Genomic DNA, 26,352 nt, shown 5'->3' with positions numbered 1-26,352 from the left:
GACAAAGACATTTACTTCAAATATTCTAATCTTTCCTTTCTAACTTAGGATGGAGCTAACTGTATAGTATCAATGTTTCTTCACAGTTTTCTTCATCGCTATAATTTCAGATGGCAATAAGTCAGACATTTTACACGTGCTGATATAATTTTTAGTGAAATGAACATATGACTAAAATTCTGGTGTACTGCTATGCAATGTGTTCCAATTCTTAACATTATCTTAAAAGTCATATGGATGCGAATATATTCAACAAAATCTCATGATGAATGAGTAAATATATTGTCATCATTACAATGCATTATTTTGTCAATCAAAACAAATTGTACTATATGTGAAATATATATATATATATATACTCCTTGTCAGAGAAGGAAAACTCTGATTCCAAAAAACCTCCGCTGCCTTGCGGCATACCTCTTCAGGGGAAAGGCTAAGGGAGTAAACCCCGACAGAAAATCCGGAGCCGGAGTCCCTAAGGCGGTTTGACGTTGTAGTCAACACCGGCAACTCCTGCGGCGCACCTGAAGCCAAGCTGTATTGACTCCGTCTTTCCCTTGGACCCTTCAGCTGCGAAGAGAGGGGGGGTCTGCTGCATGGGCAACAGCAGACCCTCCATATCACCCTGCCCAGGCTCTGTAGCTTCAGCTTCACTGGAGAGGACACTCCAGCGTCATCGCAAGATGTCGATTCAACACGGGAGGAGACAGATACCGTGTCACTCCCGAGTCGGACTGCACAGCCATTCTCAGCGGTGCAGTTAGACTCTTAAGAAGCTACACCATCGTCTCTCGAGACGGATGGCTGCCGACTCGATATACTCCTTGTAATATAATAGTCTAAGATCACCTAGAAAATTTCAATGATTATAAGCAGGTTATTATCAAGGTGGACTGTAAAATCATCACTTCTGTTCCTGTCAGCCTATTCTTCTAAAGGAGAATCTGTATGTCTACACACAAATACATATACAATAGTGGTCCCGTAGATTACAAGAGAGCTGAAAACTTCTGAAAACTTCCTGTTGCCTAGTGATGTCATAGCTGTCATGGGTTGCAGTGGAAGGCATTACTCAGGTGTTTGTGGTGATGCTGGTGTAAACAAACCTGCTGTGTTGCCAGACATATAAAAGTTTAGTAAGTAGCACATACAATTATGTACAGTACTTAGTACTTGATAATGATACTAAACCACTGTGTTACTGGTTTATGAGTTTACTATACTTTTAATTATTTTAGGTTGTACTGTTTCTACTTATAAAAAGTTTGCTATAAAATAGTATGCCACATGAAGCAAGCAGCAACTTCATGCATCTCATGCTTACTGTGTCTCTTCATTGTGCCATCTTCTCTCATGCTTGATTTAATCTCGTGTTGATGTGTATAGTAACTTACTGTAGAGGCTTGCAGGCTAGGGGCAATGGGCTATACCATACAGCCTAGGTGTGTAATAGGCTATACCACTTAGGTTTGTGTGAGTGCACTCTATGATATTTGCACAATGACAAAATCACCTAATGAAGCATTTCTCAGAACATATCTCTGTGGCTAAGCACGTGTTTGTGTAGGTAGGTAGAGATACATGCATTCATACACATCTACCCTATTAAACATGCCCTCCCCACATATATATGTATTCAAATAGTGTAAGGAATGGATATTAGAATTTTAAGCCATATTGAAACACCAGTCAGCCATACTTAATCTGTCTTTTATCTTAGAAGAGCAAAATCATGTTTGGAAACATGGCATAATCCTTTATTTACAGTACTTAGAAAGTCAAACTACTATTGCAATTGCTTACCAGTTCTTCAGAGGTCAAATGCATCAAACGTTCAGCTACTGCAGCACATTGGGCTGAGTCTCTTATATATTCCCCTTGTTTATCACCGACTACTAGCTCTGGCCAGGTCAGTCCTTCATTCTTCTTAATGAAGGAAATCTCCAAGCTAGAAGTTTAAATGAGAAAAGTAATGTCATAGTAAGCAACTATGTAAATTATATAACCAATATCAAAAAAAGAATCTTCCATAGAAATTACCTTTCAGGTATCCAGAGATGTTTTACCAAATACTATGTTTATTTTAGTTTTGCATATGATGGGAAATCTGTAATCCAAGGGTAAATAATTTAGATTTAATAAACAAACAAGAAAGTACCACTGGGAATAGTATGTCAAATGGTGTGATGAGAGGAATAATTAGAAAGAGTAAGACAACCCAGAAAACATTGTGTTGTCTGAGTGTGTGGTATGTTACCAAACTTAAGTAACAGAAATGCAAGCAGCACATATCTGTAATTATTTCATTGGGGAATGGTGGGGGTGGGTACATAAAGTTCATAAAAAGGGCCTATAACTAAAGGTACCTCTGCGTGTGTGGAGCCAATTAACTTTATTTTCACAAACTAGTAGTCACAATATATAATTAATCAAAGATCAGGCAGGTTAAATCAATACAAATGTTCATTTTTAAAATATAGTTTTTAAAAAATTGAAAAAAATGTAGGAATTAGAAAGAAATGATTTTGGTAACACAGGAAGAAAGCTGTTAATATAGTCTCTATCAATTTAAAAATTGAATCCTGTACATTTAAGCCATTAAACATAAATTCCAAATGCAATATAAAGGGCCTATCAAGGAATCCTGAGCTTAAGATCTGACACCGCAGTAGAGAGAGCGAGCTGAATCAGGGCAAACAGTTTACAGAGGAGGACAGGGAGTTGCCCACGTGCCTCTTGAACAGGAAGGAAAACCCAAATAACCCGCTCTGGGAGCAGCCGTTGCTGTAATAAAGAGAAAGGAGGGGGGAGGTCCGTCTCTGGTACACGTGTGCCATACTAACCCACACCCCGGAACACAATTGCAAACAAACAACTGCAAGAACACAGTAATGACTATCATCATAATTATCAACTAGAACATGCAAACTTTTCAACTATTCTTTTTAAGGGCTGTTATTATTACTACCTCATGAATTAATTACAGCACTTTAAAATCTTTTAAAACTACTTATTTTAAGAGACTATACAAAATATCTTTCTTATGTAATATTAGTTCCTATCATTAGCATTAGAAATTACCACCACAAACAATAATGCCCAGGTTTAGTTATATTTTCTAAAGAGAAAGCTAATCTTCATAATGATGATAATGAATAATAATAATGATAATAATAAAAATAATGACAGCAGCTTATACTGACCTAGTGGTTACCATATTCCAGGTGCTGCCTGAAGCACTTGACATATTTTAACTCATTTATTGTTCACCACAACCAAATAAAGTAAGTACTATTAACATCTCCATTATACAAGTAAGAAAAAAAAGCACTGAGAGGTTAAGAACCTGCCAAGGTCACAAGCTAGTAGAGCAGTCTGGTTCCAAGTCCATGCTCTTCCTTACTGCACTATTCTGCCTCTCTGCAAAAATATATGTAAGTACCTCCTAAAGAACTTGACCCAGTGACCAGAATGTGTAAGTACTGTTCTTAGTTGGTTGCTACCCAAAGAACTTAGAAAGAGTTCATACAATCCCAGTTGTAAAAAGATCCTGACCCATCATTAAATTTGTACAACTGCATTTCTACATTTTAATACTAGTGTCAAATCCTGCCATCCAAGCCAAAAGGAACATAAAACCCTGTACATAATAAACTGTACACTAGTTATTCTTCCAATGAGAGAAGGAACATTATTTGAAAATGAGATATGAATAATTTAATCAACTACAAAAAATTGTGTTTCAAATCAATGGATCCCACCTATACATCATTGTAATTATCTTTTGTAACATAATGTAGTAATCAAGCACGTCAAATTTAATGGAAAAACAACACTGGTCTATGTTCGTGTATTAAATGCTGAAACGATCTGCATGAGGTTCAACTATTCTTACAGACCTTTAGGGGGTTATTGCTTAATGACTTATATTTAACAATATATTCTAGCTAATTTGCCATGTTACAATGCCAGCCTCAAATCTCTTTCACACACATAAAAAGTTTAAATAAAATATGTGGAAGTACAAAATATTTATTTTAAAAAGAATCTTTCAGATAACTGAGTTTTTGAAATAATATATTAAAAATTGTAACAAAATCATTAAGTTTCTCCATTAATAAAATAAATTCAGGATATCTGCTTTTAGAGCTTAAAAGATTTAGACTCATACTAAAGACTCACATGGATCATATATTACTAATTAAGAATTATATATTAGACTATAAATATCTAACTTATACCCAACTTTTGACCAAATTTGACCATTTTTAAAATTAAATTCCTAATACTATTTATTAATCCATCACTGAATTCAGTCATTACTGAAACTTGATATATAATGAAAAAGAATAAATTTTATTAATCCAAATGATTGGGGCATGAAGAACCTGGGACAACAGATTTATAAAGAGGCATGATACTGGAGGCAGAAGATTATAGTTGATAATAGTTTTATAAGGCCTTCAACCTTTACCTTTTCTTTTTTTAACATATTCCTTTTATTGAGGTATAATTTAGACAAAAATCACAGGTTTTAAGAGTAGGATTCATTCAGTTTTACAAATGCATTCATCCGTATAACCCAAGGAAGATACTGAACCATCCAGAAAGTTCCCTTGTGCCCTTTTGTAGTCAATCCTCTAACATCTTAGTGGTAACCACTGTTCTGATTTGAATCACCGTAGACTAGGTCTGCCAGTTCCAGAACTCTACATATGGGGAATCAATCAATATGTACTTCTTTGTCTCTGCCTTTTTTCACTCCACATGTTTCTGAGATTCATTCATACTATTGTTTTTCAGTAGTTCATTCTTTTTTTAATTACAAAGGAACATTCAATGGTATGAATATACTACCACGTGGGTTTATTCATTCATTTTTTTCATGACCATTGAGCTGCTTCCATTTTTTGGCTTTTATGAATAAAGTTGTTATGAATATACTTTTACACATTTGAGGAGGAAGTTGTTTTTATTTTCTTAAATGCATTTCATTTCTCCTGGGTAAATATATAGGAATACAATATCTGGGTAACAAACTATATATTTAACTTGGTAAGAAACTGCTAAACAGTTTGTCAAAGTTATTATATCTTTCCCACTCCCACCAGCAATGTACAAGTTGCTAGTGCTCCACATCCTTGCCAATGTTTGATAACGTCCATCTCTTTAGTTTTAGCCAAGTAATGGTGTCTCATCTGGCTTTAATATGTATTTCCCTAATGACTAATAGTTATTATTTTTCCATGTGCTTACTAGGCATTTATATTTATCTTCTATTATGACATGTCTCTGTAATTCGTTTGACTTTTAAAAACTGGGTTGTCTTTTGTTATGAATTTGTAATAGGGTTTCTTTATATATTAAGAATGTAAGTCCTATATGTTAGCTATGCGTACTGGGAATACCATTTCCAAGTCCATGGTTTACCTATGTTCTCTTAATGGTATCTTTACAACAAAAAAAAGTTCTCTGTTTTGATGTACAGAAAAGCTTTGTTTTGATGAAGTTGAATTTATCATTTATTTTTTGTGTGTCCTGAACACACAGTTCACAAAAGAAATGTAAATGGCTAATTTACATAAGAATATTTATTCTCCACAATATTTAAAGAAGTATGAACCATTCCATGTATTCTCCATGTATCCCACACATGTGAAATGATATTGCTAGACAGACACAGTTATCATTATAGCAAGAGTAGAAACAATGTAAATGTCTATCAATAGAGGACCAGTTTTTTTAAATGATTATGCAGTTGACAGAGAATTCTGTGAAGACACAGAAGAGGATAAAAAATTTATGCATTATTTATAGAAAGCTCTCCAAGATTTATTGTTACAGTCAACAAAAGCAAGCTGTAAAACTGTGAGTTGTATGTGTTGAAAACTTTTTTGTTTAAAATATACTGGAGGGCCTGGGTTGGAGGGAGACTTAGCACTGTATATCCTTTTATGTATCTTAAATTTTAAAGAATAGTAATGTAGTATCTAATCAACAAATTAAAGGTTGTAGAAAAAATTATTTCTATTAAGTTAAAAAAGTGCAAATAAAAATAACCATTTTTACCTATTATTATTGTTGTTGTTATTATTATTATTATTATTATTTCCAGAGCTGGTAATGAAAAGCACTACTATGCGATGCAAGCAATTACTATAACTAGTAAATTTAATCTTAACTACAATTATGTTCTTCGACATAATTCCAATTTTAACCCACCTTTAAAAATAACCAGCAATACAGACAGACCAATTATAGTGTTCACCTCTGAACTAACTACTATGGAAAGACTAAAACATAAAATAATGAAAAGTAAAATTTTAAATATAAATAAAACTATAAAAAATACCTATTATTCTCTTTAATTATCCATGTACTGCTTTCATGATCAATAGATGAATAGAGATTTCCTTCCAAAAACTTCTGACCCTTCAGCACAATGCTGACATGATCAGGCAAAAACTGAACTTGAACGTCCTCCTTAGTACTGTCCTCTGGAAGCCGTATTGCGACTGTCAAATCTTCTTCAGTCTGTTGCCAGTAATACAGAGGCTCTAAATGGGAAAAGAAAAATGCATTATGTAATAAAAAGAGAACAGAACATACAAAATTAGAGACTAGAAGATACAAAAGAATAACCTAGCTAAAGGAATCTTAGCATATTTCCCAGTGATCTTCTCACAAAAAGTAGTTATAAACAAACGCACACAGATCTCTTAGGGGAATTTTCACTCAGAGTTATAGCAATTGCACCTGATGTTTTCATCTTCCAGGCTTATCTAAGTATTCATAAAATCCTGATGATAGCAATCCTTTATTTTATCCCCATTCCTTATCTCCCTGCCTCCCAGCCCCTCTCTTGCCTTCTCGAACCTCTTACGCACACACACACACACACACACACAGTGGTTTCCACACACACACACACACACACACACACACACACAGTGGTTTCCTAGTTCAAAAATACCAAATATGTCATAAACCAGTGTCTGAAACTTTCACCCATGTTAGAAGCACCCATCTGTGATATAGGAGACCACTCTTATTTGATGGGACATATCGTCGTCGGCAGCCGTCCGTCTCGAGAGACGATGGCGTAGCTTCTTGAGAGTCTATCTGCACCGCCGAGAATGGCTGTGCAGTCCGACTCGGGAGTGACAATCCCTGCCGCACTTGGTACAGGTGAAGGCAGATGGCTGTTGTTGCTGCTGTTGACGCTGCTTCCGCCTCGATCTTTCTGGACCGCCTCCTCGTTGCGCGCAGTCTCTGCGCGTGACGTACCTTGTCTGACCGCGAGCCTCCAGGCTAGGCGGTCGTCTGCTTGAACTTCCCATGTGTTGAGATTGATGGAGCATTGTGTCATGTCCTTTTTGCAGATGTCTTTGAACCGCAGTTTTGGGCGCCCTGTCATCCTCTGGCCTTCTGCTAGCTCGCCGTAGAGGAGGTCTTTGGGAATACGGCCTGCATCCATTCTTTTGACATGGCCGAGCCACCTGAGGCATCTCTCACTAAGAACTGCATGCAAACTGCTCATGTTGGCTCGCTTCAGCACCTCGGTGTTGGGAACCTTATCCTGCCAGGCGACATGCAGGACGCGTCGCAGGCACCTCATGTGGAAGCTGTTGAGTTTCCTTTCGTGCCTTGCGTAGGTGGTCCACGTCTCGCTGCCATAGAGGAGAGTGCTGAGTACGCAGGCTTGGTAGATGCGCAGTCTGGTTTTCTCAGTGAGGCTGGAATTGTTCCACGCTCGCCGGTTCAGTTTGGCCATAACTGTGGCTGCCCTGGCGATTCTCCGATTGACCTCCAAGTCGACTGACAGAGAGCTCGAGATGGTGGACCCGAGGTAAGTGAAATCGTTGACAACCTCCAGGGTGATGCATGGGGGAGTCCCTGTGCCTTGAGCCATAACGTTCGTCTTCGTCAGGCTGATGGCTAGTCCGAACTCCTTGCATGCGTGGGAAAGGCAAGTGACTAGCTGCTGGAGTCCCTCTTCGGAGTGTGATGTCAAGGCTACGTCGTCGGCGAAGAGCATCTCACGGATGAGCACCTCTTTGACTTTGGTCTTGGCTCGTAGACGGGCCAGGTTGTAGAGCTTGCCATCGGATCTGGTGTGAATGAAGACACCCTCGCTGCAGTCCTTAAAGGCGTATTGGAGGAGCATGGAGAAGAAGATTCAGAACAGCGTAGGCGCGAGGACGCAGCCCTGCTTTACTCCGCTGCTGACTGGGAAGGCCTCAGAGGTTGTGCCGTTGTAGGACACCGTGCTGTGCACGTTGTCGTGAAAGGACATGACCACAGCAAGCAGATGTGGTGGACAGCCAATCTTCCGTAGCAAGCTGAAGAGTCCGCTTCGACTGACCAGATCAAATGCCTTCGTGAGGTCGATAAAGGCGAGGTAGAGTGGTTTATGCTGCTCGTGACACTTCTCCTGCAGCTGGCATAGGGAGAAGATCATGTCCACTGTTGATCGGCCAGCTCTGAAGCCACACTGGGACTCTGGGTAGACGCGGGAAGCAAGGGTCTGCAGGCGGGCAAGAGCGACCCGCGCGAATACTTTGCCGACGACGCTGAGGAGAGAGATGCCCCGGTAGTTGTTGCAGTCGCTGCGGTCTCCTTTGTTCTTGTACATGGTGATAATGTTGGCGTCTCTCATATCCTGGGGGATGTAACCCTCCTTCCAGCAGAGACAGAGTAGATGGTGGAGCGGCTGTAGCAGGACTGGTTTCCCGCTCTTTAGGATTTCTGGAGGGATTCCGTCGCTTCCTGGTGCTTTCCCGCAAGCGAGGCGGTCGATGGCTTTGCCGAGCTCTGCCGCAGTAGGTGGGGTGTCTAGCTCCTCCATGACTGGTAGGTCTGGGATGGCGTTAAGAGCAGTGTCTGTTACGGTGTTCCTCGTCGCGTACAGCTCGAGGTAGTGCTCGGTCCACCGCCGGATTTGCTGTTCCTGGTCAGTGATGACCTCACCTGTCTTGGACTTAAGGGGGGCGATCTTGGAGGGGATTGGGCCTGTTGCCTTCTTGATACCCTCATACATTCCTCGTGCGTTGCCTATATCGGTGGCTTCCTGGATGCTTCTGCACAGGTTTAGCCAATAGGTGTTGGCACAGTGGCGGGCGGTCTTCTGGACTTTGTTCCTGGCAGCCCGTAGAGCTTGAAGTGTACTGGGAGTGGGCGTGGCCTTGTAAGCCAGTAGGGCCTTCCTCTTAGCCTCGATCACGGGTTCCATTTCTTCCCAGTGAGCCTTGTACCAGTCAGCGTTCTTCCGCTCTTTCTTCCCGTAAGCAATAATGGCGGAGTTGTATATGGCGTCGCGGAGACGTGGCCAATTAGATTCGATAATGTCATCTGCCGCCATTCCCTCGCCGAGTGCATCTTCCATCCTGTAGATGAATTGCTGGGTCTTAACTGGGTTGCTGGCACAACTGGTGTTGATGCGTGGGCGACCCTTCTTCTTGGAGTGGTGCAACCTCTTTGGCGTTATGCGCACCTTGCTTACCACGAGGGCATGGTCCGTGTCGCAGTCTGCACTGTGGTAGCTGCGGGTGAGGAGGGTGCTGCCAATATCCGTTCTTCTGGTGATGATGAGGTCAAGCTGGTGCCAGTGGCAGGAGCGGGGGTGCCTCCATGACACCTGGTGGATCTCTTTGCACTTGAAGAATGTGTTTGTCACGCACAGGCCGTGGTGACACGAAAGCTCAAGCAGTCGCTGACCATTCTCATTGATCTTTCCTCTCCCAAAGTTTCCGAGGCAGGTGGGCAGGCCATGTGGTCGGCTCCTACTCTTGCGTTGAAGTCTCCAAGGAGATAGAGAGCGTTACTTCTGGGGATCTTGGATAACGCTTCGTCCAGTGCATGGTAGAACTGTTCTTTCTCTTCGGTGGTGGCGCAGAGGGTTGGGGCATACGCGCTAAGAATGCTGACTGGGCCGAAAGTTGTTGACAATCGGAGGGTAAGTAATCTCTCTGTGCCTCCTGTGGGTGGCTCTATGGAGTTAACAAGCGTGTTCTTCACAGCGAACCCAACACCGTGCTGTCTTGGTTGGTCCGGAGACTTCCCTTGCCAGTAGAAGGTGTAGTTGGTTTCTCTGATAGTTCCGTTGTCGGCCAACCGGGTCTCCTGTAGAGCCGCAATGTCGATGTTTAGTCATGCCAGTTCCCTGTCGATGATGGCGGTTTTTCTGGCACCACTGATCCATGGAAGGTCTGCAGTAAGTCCGGGACACATGGTCCTGATGTTCCAGCTAGCGAGGCGAAGAGCTGGAGGCTTCTTTCTTGTTGTTTGCTTGGAATTGCCTGGTGTGAGTGTTTTGTGGCCCACTTTTCAAGAGACGCCTCTCTGATCCCCACGCACCCAGTGGGGCAGGCGAGCCATGGCGAGACGGCACCTAATTGGCTGGGGGCTGCCCAGCTTGAGGCGGGCGGTAGCTGTCCAGTGAGGTGCGATGACCTCTCCCACCATCAGAGGAGACCCCTGGCGCTCGTTTCCTTCGCCAATCAGATGAGCTTATAACCGGTATCTGTCTCCTCCCGTGTTGAGTCGACATCTTGCGGTGACGCTGGAGTGTCCTCTCCAGTGAAACTGAAGCTACAGAGCCTGGGCAGGGTGATATCCAGCCTCTTCTCTTGTCCATATTCCTTACTCACTCTGGCAGATAGGGCATTTCACATATGTTACCTACTGTATAATTTTCACATCTTGCCTGGCTGGTTTGGCTCAGTGGATTGAGCGTCGACCTGCGAGCTAAGTGTCGCTGGTTCGATCTTCCAGTCAGGGCACATCAGAGAAGGAAAACTCTGACTCCAAAAAACCTCCGCTGCCTTGCGGCATACCTCTTCAGGGGAAAGGCTAAGGGAGTAAACCCCGACAGAAAATCCGGAGCCGGAGTCCCTAAGGCGGTTTGACGTTGTAGTCAACACCGGCAACTCCTGCGGCGCACCTGAAGCCAAGCTGTATTGACTCTGTCTTTCCCTTGGACCCTTCAGCTGCGAAGAGAGGGGGGGTCTGCTGATGGGACATATATCCACACAAAAATAGATTTATTTTCCTTATAACAGGCTATTCTACCCCACAACTTTGTTGCACGAAGCAATTTCATTGGAAATTCAAAGGCTGTCAGCATACTTCAAATTCCCAGTAAAAGAATCCTCTTTCTACCTCCTTCTTTATCTCCTCGGCCAAAAGCCAGCTACTGAAGAATCTCCTTTAGACCCATCATCATACTTAACCATGGAACTAAGAAAATACAGCCAAAATGTAATAAGTATTTGCCTAACAGCATCCACACACATTCATCGGTCCACTCATCCATCAGGAAGAGAAATTACATACTGGTTAGGAACCAGGGCTTCAGAGTTGACTAGTCCTGGGTCAAACTCCTGGCTCAACCATTTATTAATTTTGGGATACAGTTTTATCTCTGAGCTTCATTTTCCTAATCTGTATAATAAGCTAACAGAATATTGCATACCTCTAGGACTGTTGACATTTATGTAAGTTAACGTATATAAAAATTTAATATTAATCCTGTTACCTAAATGTATTATGAATTCTTACTAAACACCAGTTATTATTGTTTTTCTTGTGTTTTTGTGCTGTTCTATGTAAAAACATTGGTACTAGATATGCTCAGAGATATGTATGGTGTATCTTTTAAAGGGTCATTTTAACTTTATGTTAAAAAAATTTAACAAACATGGTATTACAGAAATAAATATAAAATATACATGAATTTTCAGGTTAAAATTGTATTTTGGGGTAATTTTTAACCTGCATCACATTTCTTTAAATAGCCTCTCAGACCCTCTCTCTTTTGCCTTTAGTAGTCCTTTTAATATGAATGCACTGAAAAAAAAAATCTTGTAATTTGAGAGATTAATAACTATAAGCTCCTTATGGCAAGTAATTTGCTTTATTTATATTTCTGTATACTGCAAAAGTTAACAAGGCAGTTTACACATAATACTCAATGGGTAACTTCTGCCAGATATGGGATGGGAGGAATCTGCAAAATCACATGAGCTTTTAGTATAAATTAAAAACCAAAGGGAAAATCTGAATTTTAAGTTCTCTCTCCACTATAAATGTATACAAACACCTAAATACTTTTCTCAGTTGTTGGTTGCTTTGAGTGCCTTTGTATGTTTTTAGAGATCATGTTTTAGATCTTTCAAAGAAACCACTATTATTTATATAACCATAACAATACTAAACAGGCAATAGACAATATTTCTTCTTGAGGTTTACAGAAAATGAGACTAGTATATATATATATATATATATATATAGTAAGACAGTTTAAAACAAAACAGGCTATAATTAACAAACTATCCATAAGTTTCTTAAGTTACATTTTTCTTTTATCTGTGAAAATCCTATGATAAAATAAATAGAGGTGATAAATTTCCCAATAAAAATTGGGTACAAGAAATTAAGTATGGGCTGTTTATAAGAAGGAAAACAAAAATGGAAGGGATTTGAGGTTTACATTAAAACGGAAGAACAGACAAAATAAATTCAGGAAGAATTCAAAAAACAATGTGAATTGTCAACAAGAAAAACAATATCTAACCTGATAGTGATTTAAACATGTTTCCACCTACCTACAATCTGTCTCGGAACCACATGGTCTTAGCTTCTAGACAAAATGATTCCAAGGATTAAGGCATTATTTTCCTCCTTCACAAATGCTCACCTAAGGAGCTAAGTTCTAAACACCATGTGGTCTAGAAATATGAATAACTGTTTTGGCTAAGCTCTAGGAAAGTTTAACATTACACAAGACAGAAAAGAAGAATTTATTCTAAAAGGGATCTTAGATTTTTTAAAAAGATATTAATATATAAAAATATAAAAACTGATTTTTATTTAAATAAGTAACAAAAAAAGGTAGATTCAAAGAGTAACATGTGTAATTGTTAAATATTGTGAAAGCTCTGTTAAAAAATATGCTATCCTTGCCCTGGCTGGTGTGGCTCAGTTGGCCGGAGCATCATACTGTAACCAAAGGGCTGCCAGTTCAATTTCCAGTCAGGTCCCATGCTCGGGTTGCAGTATGAACCCCAGTTGGGTTTGATTCCCAGGCCAGGTGCATATGGGAGGCAACTGATCAATACTTTTCTCACATCCATGTTTCTCTCTCTAAAAGCAATGAAAATAAATGTCCTTGGGTAAGGATAAAAAAAAAATATATATATATATATATATATATATAAACATCAGAAACATGAACATTGATGATTAAAGGGGGAATGTATTTATATCGATATATACATGTACACATCTCTTGCATATTTTTAAAAGAATATGTATTCTTTGCATACAAATGTAAACTTCTGAAAGACCTTGTTCCTTTTTCATTCTAAAATCATTACAAGTCTTCATTCAGGTACTCATTCTACACAGAAAACAATTAGTGATTATGCCTTCACTTTCTTTGGAAAGGTAAAACTATGTACATTAGTATACACTTAAAATGAACAGAGTTGAGCTTATTTTAAAAGATTAACGTCTTTAATACTAATATGCCAGCTTCTCAAATGCCAACAACAAAGTCGTTATTTATTTATTCTTTCGCCAAGTATTTATTAAACACCTAATCAGATAAGCTAACATATATATATTTCTAACATTTTTTGCAATTATAAAATTATTCAATTAAACTCATTTCTACGATTTAGGTGGTGCAGTTTACAAAGATTATTCTGGGAAGTATATTTTAATAATAATTGTTATTAATTATTATTATTAAGCACTTACCTTGACCTAGTAAAACCCGTAACATAATAGGGCAGACAAACCAGACTTAAGTATGCATGCACATAAATACCTTTGATTTTATCTGACATGTCTTCATCCATGTTTTCTTCAGTATCTTGACCAACTGGAACAGATATGAAGGAGTTGTAGGAAACAATCATCAGGCCATTCCCATCAGGCTCAATAGCAGCATAATGTGGTACTGACTTTCCACGAAGAATATCACGCTTAATAATTTCATATTTTTTATTATCTGAAAGAGTAGTAAGTAGTTTTGAACAAAAATTACAAAATAACTTAAAGAAATATTCTGAAAATATCTGTAGGTTAATTTCATTAAAATTTAATACTTTAAACGTACTATTAAAAGGAATACTATTGGGTGTCTTTATAGGCTAAAAGGATAAAAAAAAACTGACCACCTAATTTGTAAATAAATCCCTATTTTAAAATACTAGATCTGATAAAAATTGCTATCCGATGTAGTAGCCACTGGTCACAAGGAAAACTGGAAATTCTCTTCCTTAATCACACTAGCCACATTTCAAGGGCTCAACAGCCATACAAGGCTAGCTGCTCTCACACCGAATGGCACAAATACAACACATGTCCCCTGTGCAGACATTTCTACAGGACAGCAGTGCTCTAGAGCATAAAAGTGACCAACTAAACCTGAAATATCAGCCTCTGAAGGATCTACCTTTTCCTCGACTCCAGTCTGTCTGCTTTCCCAGCAAGTATATGATAGGCATCTTCTGAAAAGAGCCACAAATTGAGAATATGGGAAAAAGTGTGGTGTAGACTATTTTTCTGCCCATTCTAGTTACTGATACGGGGTTTTATTAAAGTGAAATATGCTTAATGGAGAAATTATTTTTATACTTAGAAGTCTGACAGACAGTTTCAAACAGACTAAAAGTCAGGACTTCCCTATTCATGGAAGCACTTTGGGTAAAAAAAAAAAAAAAAAAATTGAATAGTTTTCCTGAAGGTAAAAGCAAATGGCAAAGTTCAATTAGATTAAAAAGAAATAACAGTTGTGATTTAGTAAGATACAGGTATATTCATTTCCATCTAGGCAGTTATATTTAATTTATATTTCCATTACACTGTGAATTATAATTTGCATTTAGCTTTATATACAGAGTAGGGAAAAAGTAGGTTTATAGTTGTGAGTATGCTAAACAGAGTTAATACTAGTATAATTTATTAACTATTGTATTATTTTCCATATGAACAACTGTAAATCTACTTTTGCCCCACTCTATATATGAATTCTTGTGCACACATGTATATGTGTACATACACACATATATTCTTGTATATATTAAAAAAATACATTTTAAATTGTTTTAAAATTATGTAATAATGTCTTTTATACAAAAAGGCATAACTGACACCTAAGGAGAAATCATCTACAGATACTCATTCCACTGTATGACAGGTACCAGAATCATAACCCAATATCCCCCCAAAAAACAAACACCATTTATAGGAACGGCTCTGCACTTCAAACCTACTAAATTATGGCAACCACTACAGAGGAATTTAGAATATGCTGTTTACCTTTATTTTTCTTACTGATAGTGACCCACTCCAAGGAAACAAAGAAACCACTTCCTTTCATGTCTAATTCTTCTTTCTCTATTCGAAGAAGTAGGGTAGCTATTGAATGTTCTTCAGCTTTCAGCAATGAGATACTATGAATTATAATAAAAGGATTCCCTAGCTCTTCATTAAACATTATCTAGGAAAAAAAAGATGGCACACAAAAATGCATATATTACAAGAATGCATAAAGCAGAGGGAATACACAGATTTTTGACAATCCAACGATTAATTTTGATACTATTTAATACAAGTGATACAAAATTTTAAAAAGTCTTTAAAGGTTCAAGTTTAAATATAATTGTTTTAAAATATTTTTTTGTTTAGCAGAGAAAAAGCTGAGTAGTGCTCTTGACTTAAAAACAAAGAAAATAAAGGTCAAACAGCATCTAAAGGAGAAAGAACTAAAAGCAATCTCCTAGAAATGAATTATCAAGTGCAAACAGTGCTCTATACAAAGCATTGTTTTCAGTAATAGTTAATATTATTATTTCTAATAACTATTTCTAAGTAATAGTTAATACTATTCATTCCTTCATCTCTCCCCCTGTCTCATATGTGATTTATTTCTGCTTTCTTCCTTTTACTTTCTGGATACTATACATGCATATGTTCACCTGTGTGTGAGCTTTTTTTCCTATTATATTTATTTTTGGTTTGTCTTTCTGGGTTTTCTTAAAGTTTACAAAGAGTCAAAGGCATTGAAGAACAAATCACTAAAACCTTCCTATTTCTCAAAAACAAAGGAATCCATTTAAACAATTCAACCAACTCTATTTAAAATGTAATACTGAATTTGCTTATATGAAAGGAAATCTAAGCATCATATGGAGAGCCAAAATCTTATCAAATTCTTTTTTGCACTATAAACACACAATCTAAAAAACTATCAGGAGAGAAGCCCTGGCTTGTGTGGCTCAATGGATTGAGCGCTGGCCTGCGAACCAAAGGGTCTCCGGTTCAATTCCCAATCAGGGCACATGCCAGGGTTGCAAGCCAGTCCCCAGTTGCGGGTGAGCTAGAGGCAACCACACATTGATGCCTCTCTCCTTCTCTTTCTCCCTCCCTTCCCCTCTCTGTAAAAATAAATAAATAAAATCTTTATAAAAAAAATAAAAATAAAAGACTATTATATTTTTATTAGAATACTAAACAGAAGTTTTAGACTGATTTCTAAACAAGATTTTCAAATAAATAAAATAAATAAATAATTGAAAAAAACACCTAACTAAAATATAAAAATTAGCTCCCTTAAAAAAAACAAAAAACCTAAATTAGCTCCATTAAAAAAAACAAAAAACCTTTATCTGGAATCCCCTCATATCTGCTCCTACTTGAAAGCCTTATAAAGAAAAGTGTGCTTTAATGTCATCAATATCCTTATGTATTTGATCATAATTGTTAAAAGAGGAGACCTTTGGAATCTATTCTAGTCTTCCATAACCAGAAAAACAAAAGAAACAACAAAAAAATACTCAAGTAGTCAAAACAGAGATGATGAAGACAAGTTTTTAATTGGTTGAGTGCATTTTGCTTTTGTTTGGGGAAAACAAAAGGGGAAAAGGAAAACTAATGAGTTTTGCCAGGTACTGGTAGGTGGTTTATCAACAGTTTCCTCCTTTTTTTATCTCGTGCACAAAAGGGACTAGAAAGTGACCACAGGTAAATGTGTGGACTTTTAAAAACGGTCAGGCTGAAGTTTCCAGTCTTCTGAATGAGCCCAGCCACTCAACTGTGGTACTGCTGCTGTACAGCATCCCATCATATTAGAGGCAAAACATCTGGGCAGTATTCCTGCGCATTTCCTGCCATACTTCAGTCACCGCCACCGGGCTGGCTAGGCCCCTTCTGCCCTACAACGCCCCCAGCCACTCCCATCTTTTGCTTTCTCTCCCTTACACCAGATCCCCCAAAGTCCTAAACTCTCCTCAACTGTTTCTTTTAAAGCAATGCATATCCCACAGTATCCCTCCCACTCATTAACGCCCAAGTCCCATCTCTTCCCTACCCCCTCCAATCCTCAGTCAAAATTATTATTAACTGAAATCATCTCACGGTGCTTATTTCATTGCAGCAATGCATACTGAGGAGGAAGTAGATACAAATTTTTAATAGATTTAGAAGATATTATTGAAGGCGTGATACATGCCAAGAGAATATGCACAGCAGAAATCAAATGAATTATAAACCAATATGAATTTCCTTTCTAGCTAAATATGCAGTATCATTTTAAGCTGAAGGTATTTCTCTTCCTGCTCAAAACCAATAGAATCAATATAGCTTTACAACAGATAATTCTCATTCATATATTTCCTGCCCATTATTCTCCAAACTCCTTCCACTGTTTCAGGTAATTGTGTTATATACCACATTGTCTGAGTTTAAGAAAAAAAAAAAAAAAAAAGGAAAAAGAATTATTATAGGCCAGAGCAGAAAACGTCACAATGCCCAATGAATATTTGAAAATGTGACTGCAAAAGCCTGCAAAGGCCCTGATAAACAGGATATTATTGTTCTGGTCATATATTTTGTTTTTTGTTTACTTTTTTGAACATAATGCAATTTGGTATTATAACATTTAGTATAACTTAGTAAGAAAAGTAAACTATTTTGTTCTAAGGTCTTCTTGATTTTTCTCAGATAATTAATTAAAGCCTTGATAAGTACTGGTTGGTCTGATAAAAATATTTTATAAGATGTAATATATTAAGTTCAGATCTCTTTTCCTACCCAGAACTAAAGATCAACTGCTGAAATATCGACAGTCATAATATCACAACAGTCTTTTTAGTGTAACTTAACCCAGGGTTGATCCTTTCCACTTTCAAAAACGGTGGCTCTAGAGAAATTAATTTCTTATTTATTACTATTAAAATCCTAACCTGCTAAGAGGTAATCTGTTAAATTGTGTTAAGAAAACTGAAGTAAAAATGGCATCTTAGCAATCAGCACATTACTGTATTTATGGTGTAGTGTATTTTTCTAAGCAGAGATACTGTGGCAAACATACCAGACAGCTAGCAGAGTACTGCAACGGAAGCATGCTAGACCCATCAGCCTATCAGGAAATATAACATGAGTGGAGGAGAAAAGATATGCCAGTGTAATTTTTCGCCAACTCTTCTTCAAGAAGGTGGCACTGTCAGTGTTCAGTGTACTGCTTTACATATTTCAAACACTTAATAAATATTTGCTGAAAAAATGAATGCAATTCTTGACAACTGCATGACCCCAAATCAAAAGAGAAATGGTTAACATATCAGTTTTGTAGAGGACATATATTTTATAATTTAATTAAATAGATATTCAAAACATTATAATCAAAACTAAAAGGTCATACACAAACTGTCCCTAAATAGCATTATTTCAAAATCATTATGGTCCTTAATTTATGTATGCCTTCCAGTCTTTGCATGAACTACAAATAAATAAATAAATAAATAAATAAATAACCCAAAAACCCCAAAACATCTCACCTCCCATTTTTCAGAAGCACTATTTCCACGTTCACCTGTTTCAATGAGATATAATCTTCCAGTTCCATCTGACAAGGTAACCCAGGTAGAAGATGTGAAATGGACAGATGCACACAGGCGATTGTCATATGCGGTCAGATCTGTAGGAAGTCGAAATACCTCTCGTGGTTTTCCTAAGGCAGTGTCCTAAAAAGAAGCGAAATATTATAAATGAATCCTTCCCTCCCTTTGGCTCACACACATATAGAATAAACACCTGCAGTGTGGTATTACTCTCGTCAAGAGAAGGTGTCTAATTGCCCTCCCCTGGAACATGAACTGTCCTACTGACTCACTTCTGGTAAAATTTGGCAGAAGTAACAGTTATGTGACTTCTCAGACGAGGCCATGAAGACTTCATATATTTGGCTTTCTCTCTAGGACAGCACATGGTAGACCCATATAGGGAAGAACTGAGGGCTCTTGACAACAGCCAGCATCCTATAGGTGAATCCTCTTGGGAGTGGATCCTTAAGCCTTAGTTATGCTTTCACTGCAGTCCTGGCCGACATCTTTCTTGACCACAATTCCTTGAGAGACCTCGAGACAGAACCAGCTGAGCCACTCTCTTAATTTCTGACCCACGGAAACTATGAGATGACAAATGTCTACTGTTTAAAGTCAATAAGTTTTTAAATTGAAAGATGATTAACATACAATACTATATTAATTGCAGGTGTACAGCATAATTATTCAACATTTATATACACCTAACAACATGATCACCATGGTAATTCACTAAGTTTTGAAGAAAGTTGTTGCATAGAAATAGATAACTAATACGGTGCAATAATCCAGTCTTTATTCTTCTTTTAAGTTTAGAGTTAATAATCTGCATATTTAACTAATTAGAAATACCACATCATGTTCTAAATGCCTACAGAAACAACCTATGCTATGAAAATGCCACATTTAGACCATTGACTTAGGCTATTGTTAACATGTTTTTATCATGTCTGTGTCCTCATAATTTAAGGCTATAAGATGGAGTGCATTACTAAAATGTTCTACAAGAAAATATATGAAAAGGTCTACATTTCAGAAAATAAACTGCCTCTCACACCCCTAGTCAATAAATTTCCTCACACATAGTATGCAGTAATTTTTTATTATTTTACTTTTCAGTTAACAGTTTTTCCTACAGGACCAAAAAGGTCCTTAATTTATACATTTTTCCCCCCAAAATATATTAGATTTGGTTTTTATTGTAGAGCACACGTATGAGGGCAAAGTGCTGCACACACAATTACAAATCATTTTTTGGGAAAAGCTGTAAAAAAACCAAACCAAACCAAACAAAAAACCCTGCAACTGCTTTAGTTACGCAGTTCCAACTTGAGGAATCCATGCCCGCAAAGGTGTTCTGGCCCGAGAGGGGTTTCTTGATGGCAGCTGCCGCGGACGCCGGCAGCCTCGGACCTGGGCCTCTGGGAAACAAGGTCCTCCTGTGGTGATGGCAGCCTGGGGCCTGGGAGGGCCTCTGCTCTCAGCGGGCCTGGTCTCGGCCCTGGCTGGCAAGGACGTTTCTAACAAACTAGACCAGCAAAACCTTGCAGTCCTTGAGAATTTGAACCTGCTCCTAGAACTGTTTAGATCGGTGTATATATTAGTAAGATTTCAGTAAAATACATTCAATAGCCTCACTAGCCTCAAGTTTTTCAGTTACCTATTGTTTCTAGAGCATACAATTTACTTTTGAAACAGTACCTTTCCTTCTTTCTGTATTCATATTTTAGTGATTTACAACACCTTAAATTAAATAATTCAATGAAAAAGAGAGCTGGCATAAAGTTTTTAGAATGACCTATCCTCCCCCACCTCAAATTACCTAATACAACCCCAACCTAGCCCTGGCTGAATAGCTCAGTCGATTGGAGCGTGGTCCCAATACGCCAAAGTTGTGGGTTCCATCCCTGGTCAGGGCTCACACAAGAATCACCCAGTGAATGCATTGGTGAGTGAAACAGCAAGTAAATGAGTATCTCTCTCTGTCTCCCCCTCTCCCTTCCTCTCTCATTCTTAAAATCAATAAAAAAATTCCTTTAAAAGCCCAATCTTATAATTAGCCCTTTCTAACATCTTCTTACTAAGACACTCTGTGGTTCCCCTGGGTGTGCATTGTCCTTTCAGTCAAAAAATAATAAATCCAAATGAGTGTTAAGTCACCCAAGTGGATTTATATACTGACTTAAAAAGATCTCCAAAGATAATAACTGGGGGAAAAAAAGATGTAGAATATGTACAGTACAAATCCACATATGTTAAAATAAATAAATGTTGTGATTTGACAGCAGAGTAAAGTGATGGTCTGTTAACAGTGTTTACCAGTAGAAGAAAAATTAAGATTGGATTGAGACTAGTGGTAGGGATTAATGAGGTTAAGGGGAAGTTTCCCTTTTTGCTTTAAATAACATTGCTTGACTATTTTTTTCCACTAAGCAATTTATGTGTTATATACATAATTTAAAGGTATTAATAAATAAAATGGGACTTTTTCCTCATCACAGTTGTTGAAAAGTAAAGCTTTGTAGTGATCTTCACACATGCCCTTCACTGGACCTAAAATGAAGCCTTATCAAGAAAGAATGCAAAGCTAAACTTGTTAAGTTATCATTCTTCATTTTATACATATTTATAAAGGTAATTTTAAGCCATTTTCTTTTAAATACAAGGTTACACATGACTGGGATTGCTAGAAGTCTAGCAGATAAATTAGTGCAATGTCCAATAGAATGATTAAGGTAGTAAGGTATGTAAATGTGAAGACCAATTAATGAAATTAAAATACAAAAGGAAACATATAGTATCTCCCTTACTTAATGCAAATGATAGTTTAAGTGAAAACAACCTGAATATTTCTGATTTTTGAAATCTATTTCTCAAACAGTACATTTTAATGAGTGGACTATACACAATAAAATATTTCCTTCTATAAATCTTAGGAGTATTAAATTATTTTTCATTATCTCCAATGACAGTTTTACCAAGTGTTCCCATAACATCTTATGTAATTGGCATCTATAATGTCCTGGTACCACCCGATCATTTGTTTCTAGGAAAAAAAAATGTTAATGTAACTATGTTCAATGCTGTTGAAAATCATTCTGAGGTAACATTTCACAGCTGAATTGCAAAAGAATTAAAATTTCACTGATAAATGAAACACTTACCAAATGACTATAATGTAAAAGCACAGTATTGAATAAAAAGTGCTTTTGACTTTTTACCACCTTATTTAAAATTATTACCAAACCACAGAAAGGTGAAATTATTACTCCCATTTTAAGAAGATAAAGAGCTCTGTTTCAATAAGAGTAAATAAAATGCCTGGGACTCTACTAGAAACGACAGGGCCAGCATTCAAATCCTGATCCACTCCACTCCAAAGGCTGATGTCCTTCCTGTATTCCACACTTTCTGGAACCACTTCCCAAGCTGTTCTAAACAAACGATACCTCAGATACCTCAATGCAATTTCTAGAATACTCCCCCTCCAAATACAACTGTGAATACAACTATTATATTGTTTTTCTTCACGCTTAAATATTATACTACTGTATTTTATATTTCTAAGTCAATAAAAATTATGTCTACACATTGTATATAAATGACACTATAAATAAATAGTAAATAAGTATTATAAACTGTATATATTTATGAAAACAATCTCTAAACAAGAGTTTAGGGGCCTCTTAATTTCATCTACAAGGCGATAAGTTCTGAACTTACAAAACATTTTTCTAACATTTATAGAAAGGGTTACTCAAGTTTAAAAAATTATCAAGCAAAATTAAATAAGAATACCATTTAATAGTATTATTAGACACCAACATTAAAATTTTGCCCTTTTAAAAGGAAGTGACATTTTTCTGGAGAACGGCTTTCATCAGTAATAACTTGTAACTTAAAAAAAAAAATCTTCCTTTTTCCTGTTTTTTTTTTTTTTTTGCTAAAGCTTTAAGAAAAGGTGTTTTTAATTAATTGGTTTGAGTAATGTCTCTATGTAACATAAAACTTTCAAGAATGCATTAAGCAGACAGTTCCAAGAGCTTACTCCTTTTTTTTTCTTTAACGAGGAAAATAAATGGCTCTATATTAATAAACTCAGTCATAGAAAATATGCTGAGATTCAGGTCTAGAGATGAATATACTAGCAAACATTTGAGCTGGACTAACAAGTAGTTGCCACCTGTCACTCCAAGACACAGCCTCACAAATGCTTGCTTACAAATGGAATCCAGTAACTCCCTGGACCTTTAAGTGCAACTTAAAGACACACCACAAGGTGACACTCTTCTTAGTAGCAGAAACTAGTTTTTCAGGTTAGTGGGAAAAAAACAATAATGACAGAATTAATTTCCTAAATATTAAGAAAATGAACAGATCACTTTAAAAAAGCTGTAATACCATAATCAAATGGTAAAAACTAAATTTTAAACATAACTTTTTATTTTTGCTTTTCTGGGCATTTTCTACTTCTTGAGTATACTCCCTCCCAATTGATATTTCGCTAAAATTATAAGCCCACAAATTAAACTGACTTGGAAGTTAAATGCCGCCACCTGCTGGCTCCTGACAAAATCTAAAGTTCAAACAAAGTGTAAATTTTCTTTCTTGGGCCCTACAGCCTTCACTTGAACCACAATACTGTTTTGCCTAGTAAAAGGGCAGGCATTTGTAGACCAGCCACAGGAAAAGAGCCTCTCTGGGATCTGAGCACGTGTGTCTTTGACTCAAAAAATGACAACAACAAAAATCAGACAATAAAATGGATATTACAATAACTGTTTTCTGCTACAAAAAACGTCAATGTGTGTTCAATGGTCAATACTTTCCACCTGCCCCCCACACAGAACTTAAAAGAAGAGACAGGTATTGTTTGAGGTGATCAGAAAAATAGTAAGAAATAAGTGTGGGATTCTTCTGTACCACCAGTGCAAGTTTCTCAAAACATGATCACTGAAACACAAGCCAAATCATCTGAAGTGCTTGATGAAATGTAGATTCCCAGATCATGACCAACCCTGGCATACTGAATCAAAATGTTTGGGAACAGTAACCTGAAATTAGCTTTTGTTTTGATCAGTTACTCCCAGTGATTCTGATGTGCGATACTGTTAAAAGACAAAGATAAACTGAATTAATTAAACAGAAAACAAAAGACAACTCCAAACATGGTTCTTTAAAAATCAAATAATACCTTCTCAAGTTTGATTAGGAAAAAGAGGGAAAAAAGACAACAATATTAAGAGCATAATACATGTAACTTTACAGGAAGAATTTTGAAAACTAAGAGGAAATGCAAGATTTTCCCTAGCCAAAAAAAAAAAAAAAAAAAAAAAAAAGAAACTACCCAAGAAACAGTATGAATAAACCAGTGACTATAGAATAAACCGAACAGGTGATTAGAGAACTATCACTGAAAAGGACAGCAGGATATACAAGAGGTCCAAAAAAAATCTTTTAAATATAAAAAACAGATCTTTTCAGTTTTATATTATTCCAGAGCCAGAGAGCTCTCCAACTCATTTAAGGAAGCCGGCAAAACTTTAAACAAAGTCTAATAGATATCAGGGGAAAAAAATTAAAAACTATTATAACTTGTGAAAATAAATACAAATATTCTAAGTAAAATGTCAGGCAGTAGACATTTTCCACAGAATGTATCCAATAATGTATCCACAGAATAATATACTCTTACCATAAAGGGTTTATTCTTGGAAATTAAGAAATTTAAGTTTTATCAAACTAAATCACTTACACTGATAAATTGATTAAAAAACACAATCATTAACAATAGGTGAGTGCTGAAAAGGCATGCGATAAAATTCAGCAGCCATTCTTAACATAAAATATTAAATGGAAATGAAGGAAATAACCTTTAAACAATAAAAGCTTTTTATCAAAACCAACAGTAAATATTTTCCTAAGTAAATTGAAAAGCTACTACAATTAAAGTCGTGAGCTAAATGGATATGTGCAAACCCCATTATTATTCAGCACTGTCTCCACATTCTATTTAGTAACAGCAATAAGATAAAAATGAAATGACATGGGGATGTCATTTACATTTTCATAAACATGGGAAAAGGAGAGATAAAACCATTTCCTTTTGTTGATGATATAATTGTATACTCTGAAAACCTAAATGGGAGTAGGTAAAAATTGCTGAATTATGAAATAAGGTGGCTGTTTATAAAACAAATAATCAATAAGCAACTAGAAAATAGGAAAAAAAGAACTATATTCTATTACTAAATAAATTATAAAATACTTAAGAATAAATTTAAATGAGCATAAGGGAAAACTGAAAATCTTACTAAAGGACATAGAAGATCTAAATAAATAGAAGGACATACCATGTTTGGGGGGGTGGGGGGGGACATAAAAATGCCAATTCTTCCAAAATCAATTTAAATTTCCCACTGTAGCAAAAAACTGAGATTTTTCTATTAAAAATTTAAACTAGGCAGACTCTGGCCAGCAAGCCCAGCTAAGTACAAAGGTCAAGAACACTCTTAAAGAAAATAGGGGATTTAGCGAATTCCCATATATTAAAAGATTAAAAAGACCACAAAATCTTTTCTTTTCCTTGGATCCCAGAAAGCCAAGATCAAGCCTTACACCTCTTACACAAGAAACCAAGGGACAGCAAGGTGCCTCTGTAGGGACACCTGCCAGCCCTGGAGATGTTACTTACAAAAACAAACATTCGGGGTAGGGGTCCTCACTCAAACATACAGTGTCACTTACCAGTTGAAAAAGATATATGGTAGGCCTTTTAAAAAGAGGATCTAATAAACTATTTTTTAGAATGTATATCATGTCTTTTCAACTAAATAATTCAAGGATTTTATAATTCAATTGCTAAACAGAGAATACAGTACATATGAAATAGGAAAAGAGTTCAGGGATGAAAATAATTAAGAATTAGGAAAGAAGGCAACTTGCAGAAACTTTCCCAGAAATCATCCATTCTAAATTATAGTTTCCTTATTGCCTACTAGTGAAACTTTTTCAAAAATCCTTTTAATTTTATCAGGATGCTAAACAAATTTAAATATACATTATAAACACGGAAAGGTATAGATTGCTTTGAACATGTATGAACATGTACCAAAAGAGATTGTTATTTCAGTGTCAAGTTCAAACTGGGGAAGAGAAGGAAGGAAGCAGTTCAAATTCTACTATAAATTAATAAAGTGGAAGGAACTTTATTTTGTACACTGCAGCATTGTCAGTGCCTACACCAAAGCATAATATATAAGGAGGCATGCAGTTAATATTTTGAATGTTGAGTTGCATACTATATAATATTCTTAGAGAATTTTGAGATTTTAGATTTGTTTTCCTAAACAAACAAAACAGAATTCTAAAAACATAAAAGCCCTTAACTTTAAAGACAAAATAAAATGCCAACTATGCACAGGCAGAGTATGGCTATGTGTGATCATATATGCACAACATA

At 36.8% G+C, this 26,352-nt stretch overlaps 1 protein-coding gene across 1 annotated transcript in view; it reads right to left on the bottom strand.

The window, feature by feature from the left end:
- Positions 1–26,352, bottom strand: part of NUDCD1 (NudC domain containing 1) — a 57,772-nt gene that overhangs the window by 18,112 nt on the left and 13,308 nt on the right. The window contains exons 3-7 of the mRNA XM_090282756.1: positions 18,846–19,031; positions 15,328–15,508; positions 13,832–14,014; positions 6,353–6,557; positions 1,804–1,948 (exon numbers count right to left, since the gene is read on the bottom strand). Coding sequence (XP_090138882.1) covers positions 1,804–1,948; positions 6,353–6,557; positions 13,832–14,014; positions 15,328–15,508; positions 18,846–19,031 — 900 coding nt within the window. The remainder of the gene's footprint in view (positions 1–1,803; positions 1,949–6,352; positions 6,558–13,831; positions 14,015–15,327; positions 15,509–18,845; positions 19,032–26,352) is intronic.

This window comes from Furipterus horrens, unplaced genomic scaffold (genome assembly GCF_987537825.1).
Source record: "Furipterus horrens unplaced genomic scaffold, mFurHor1.1.pri manual_scaffold_7, whole genome shotgun sequence".
Taxonomy (NCBI): domain Eukaryota; kingdom Metazoa; phylum Chordata; class Mammalia; order Chiroptera; family Furipteridae; genus Furipterus; species Furipterus horrens.
Note: the sequence above shows the minus strand (reverse complement) of the source record. Positions and strands in the feature narration are given on the sequence as shown.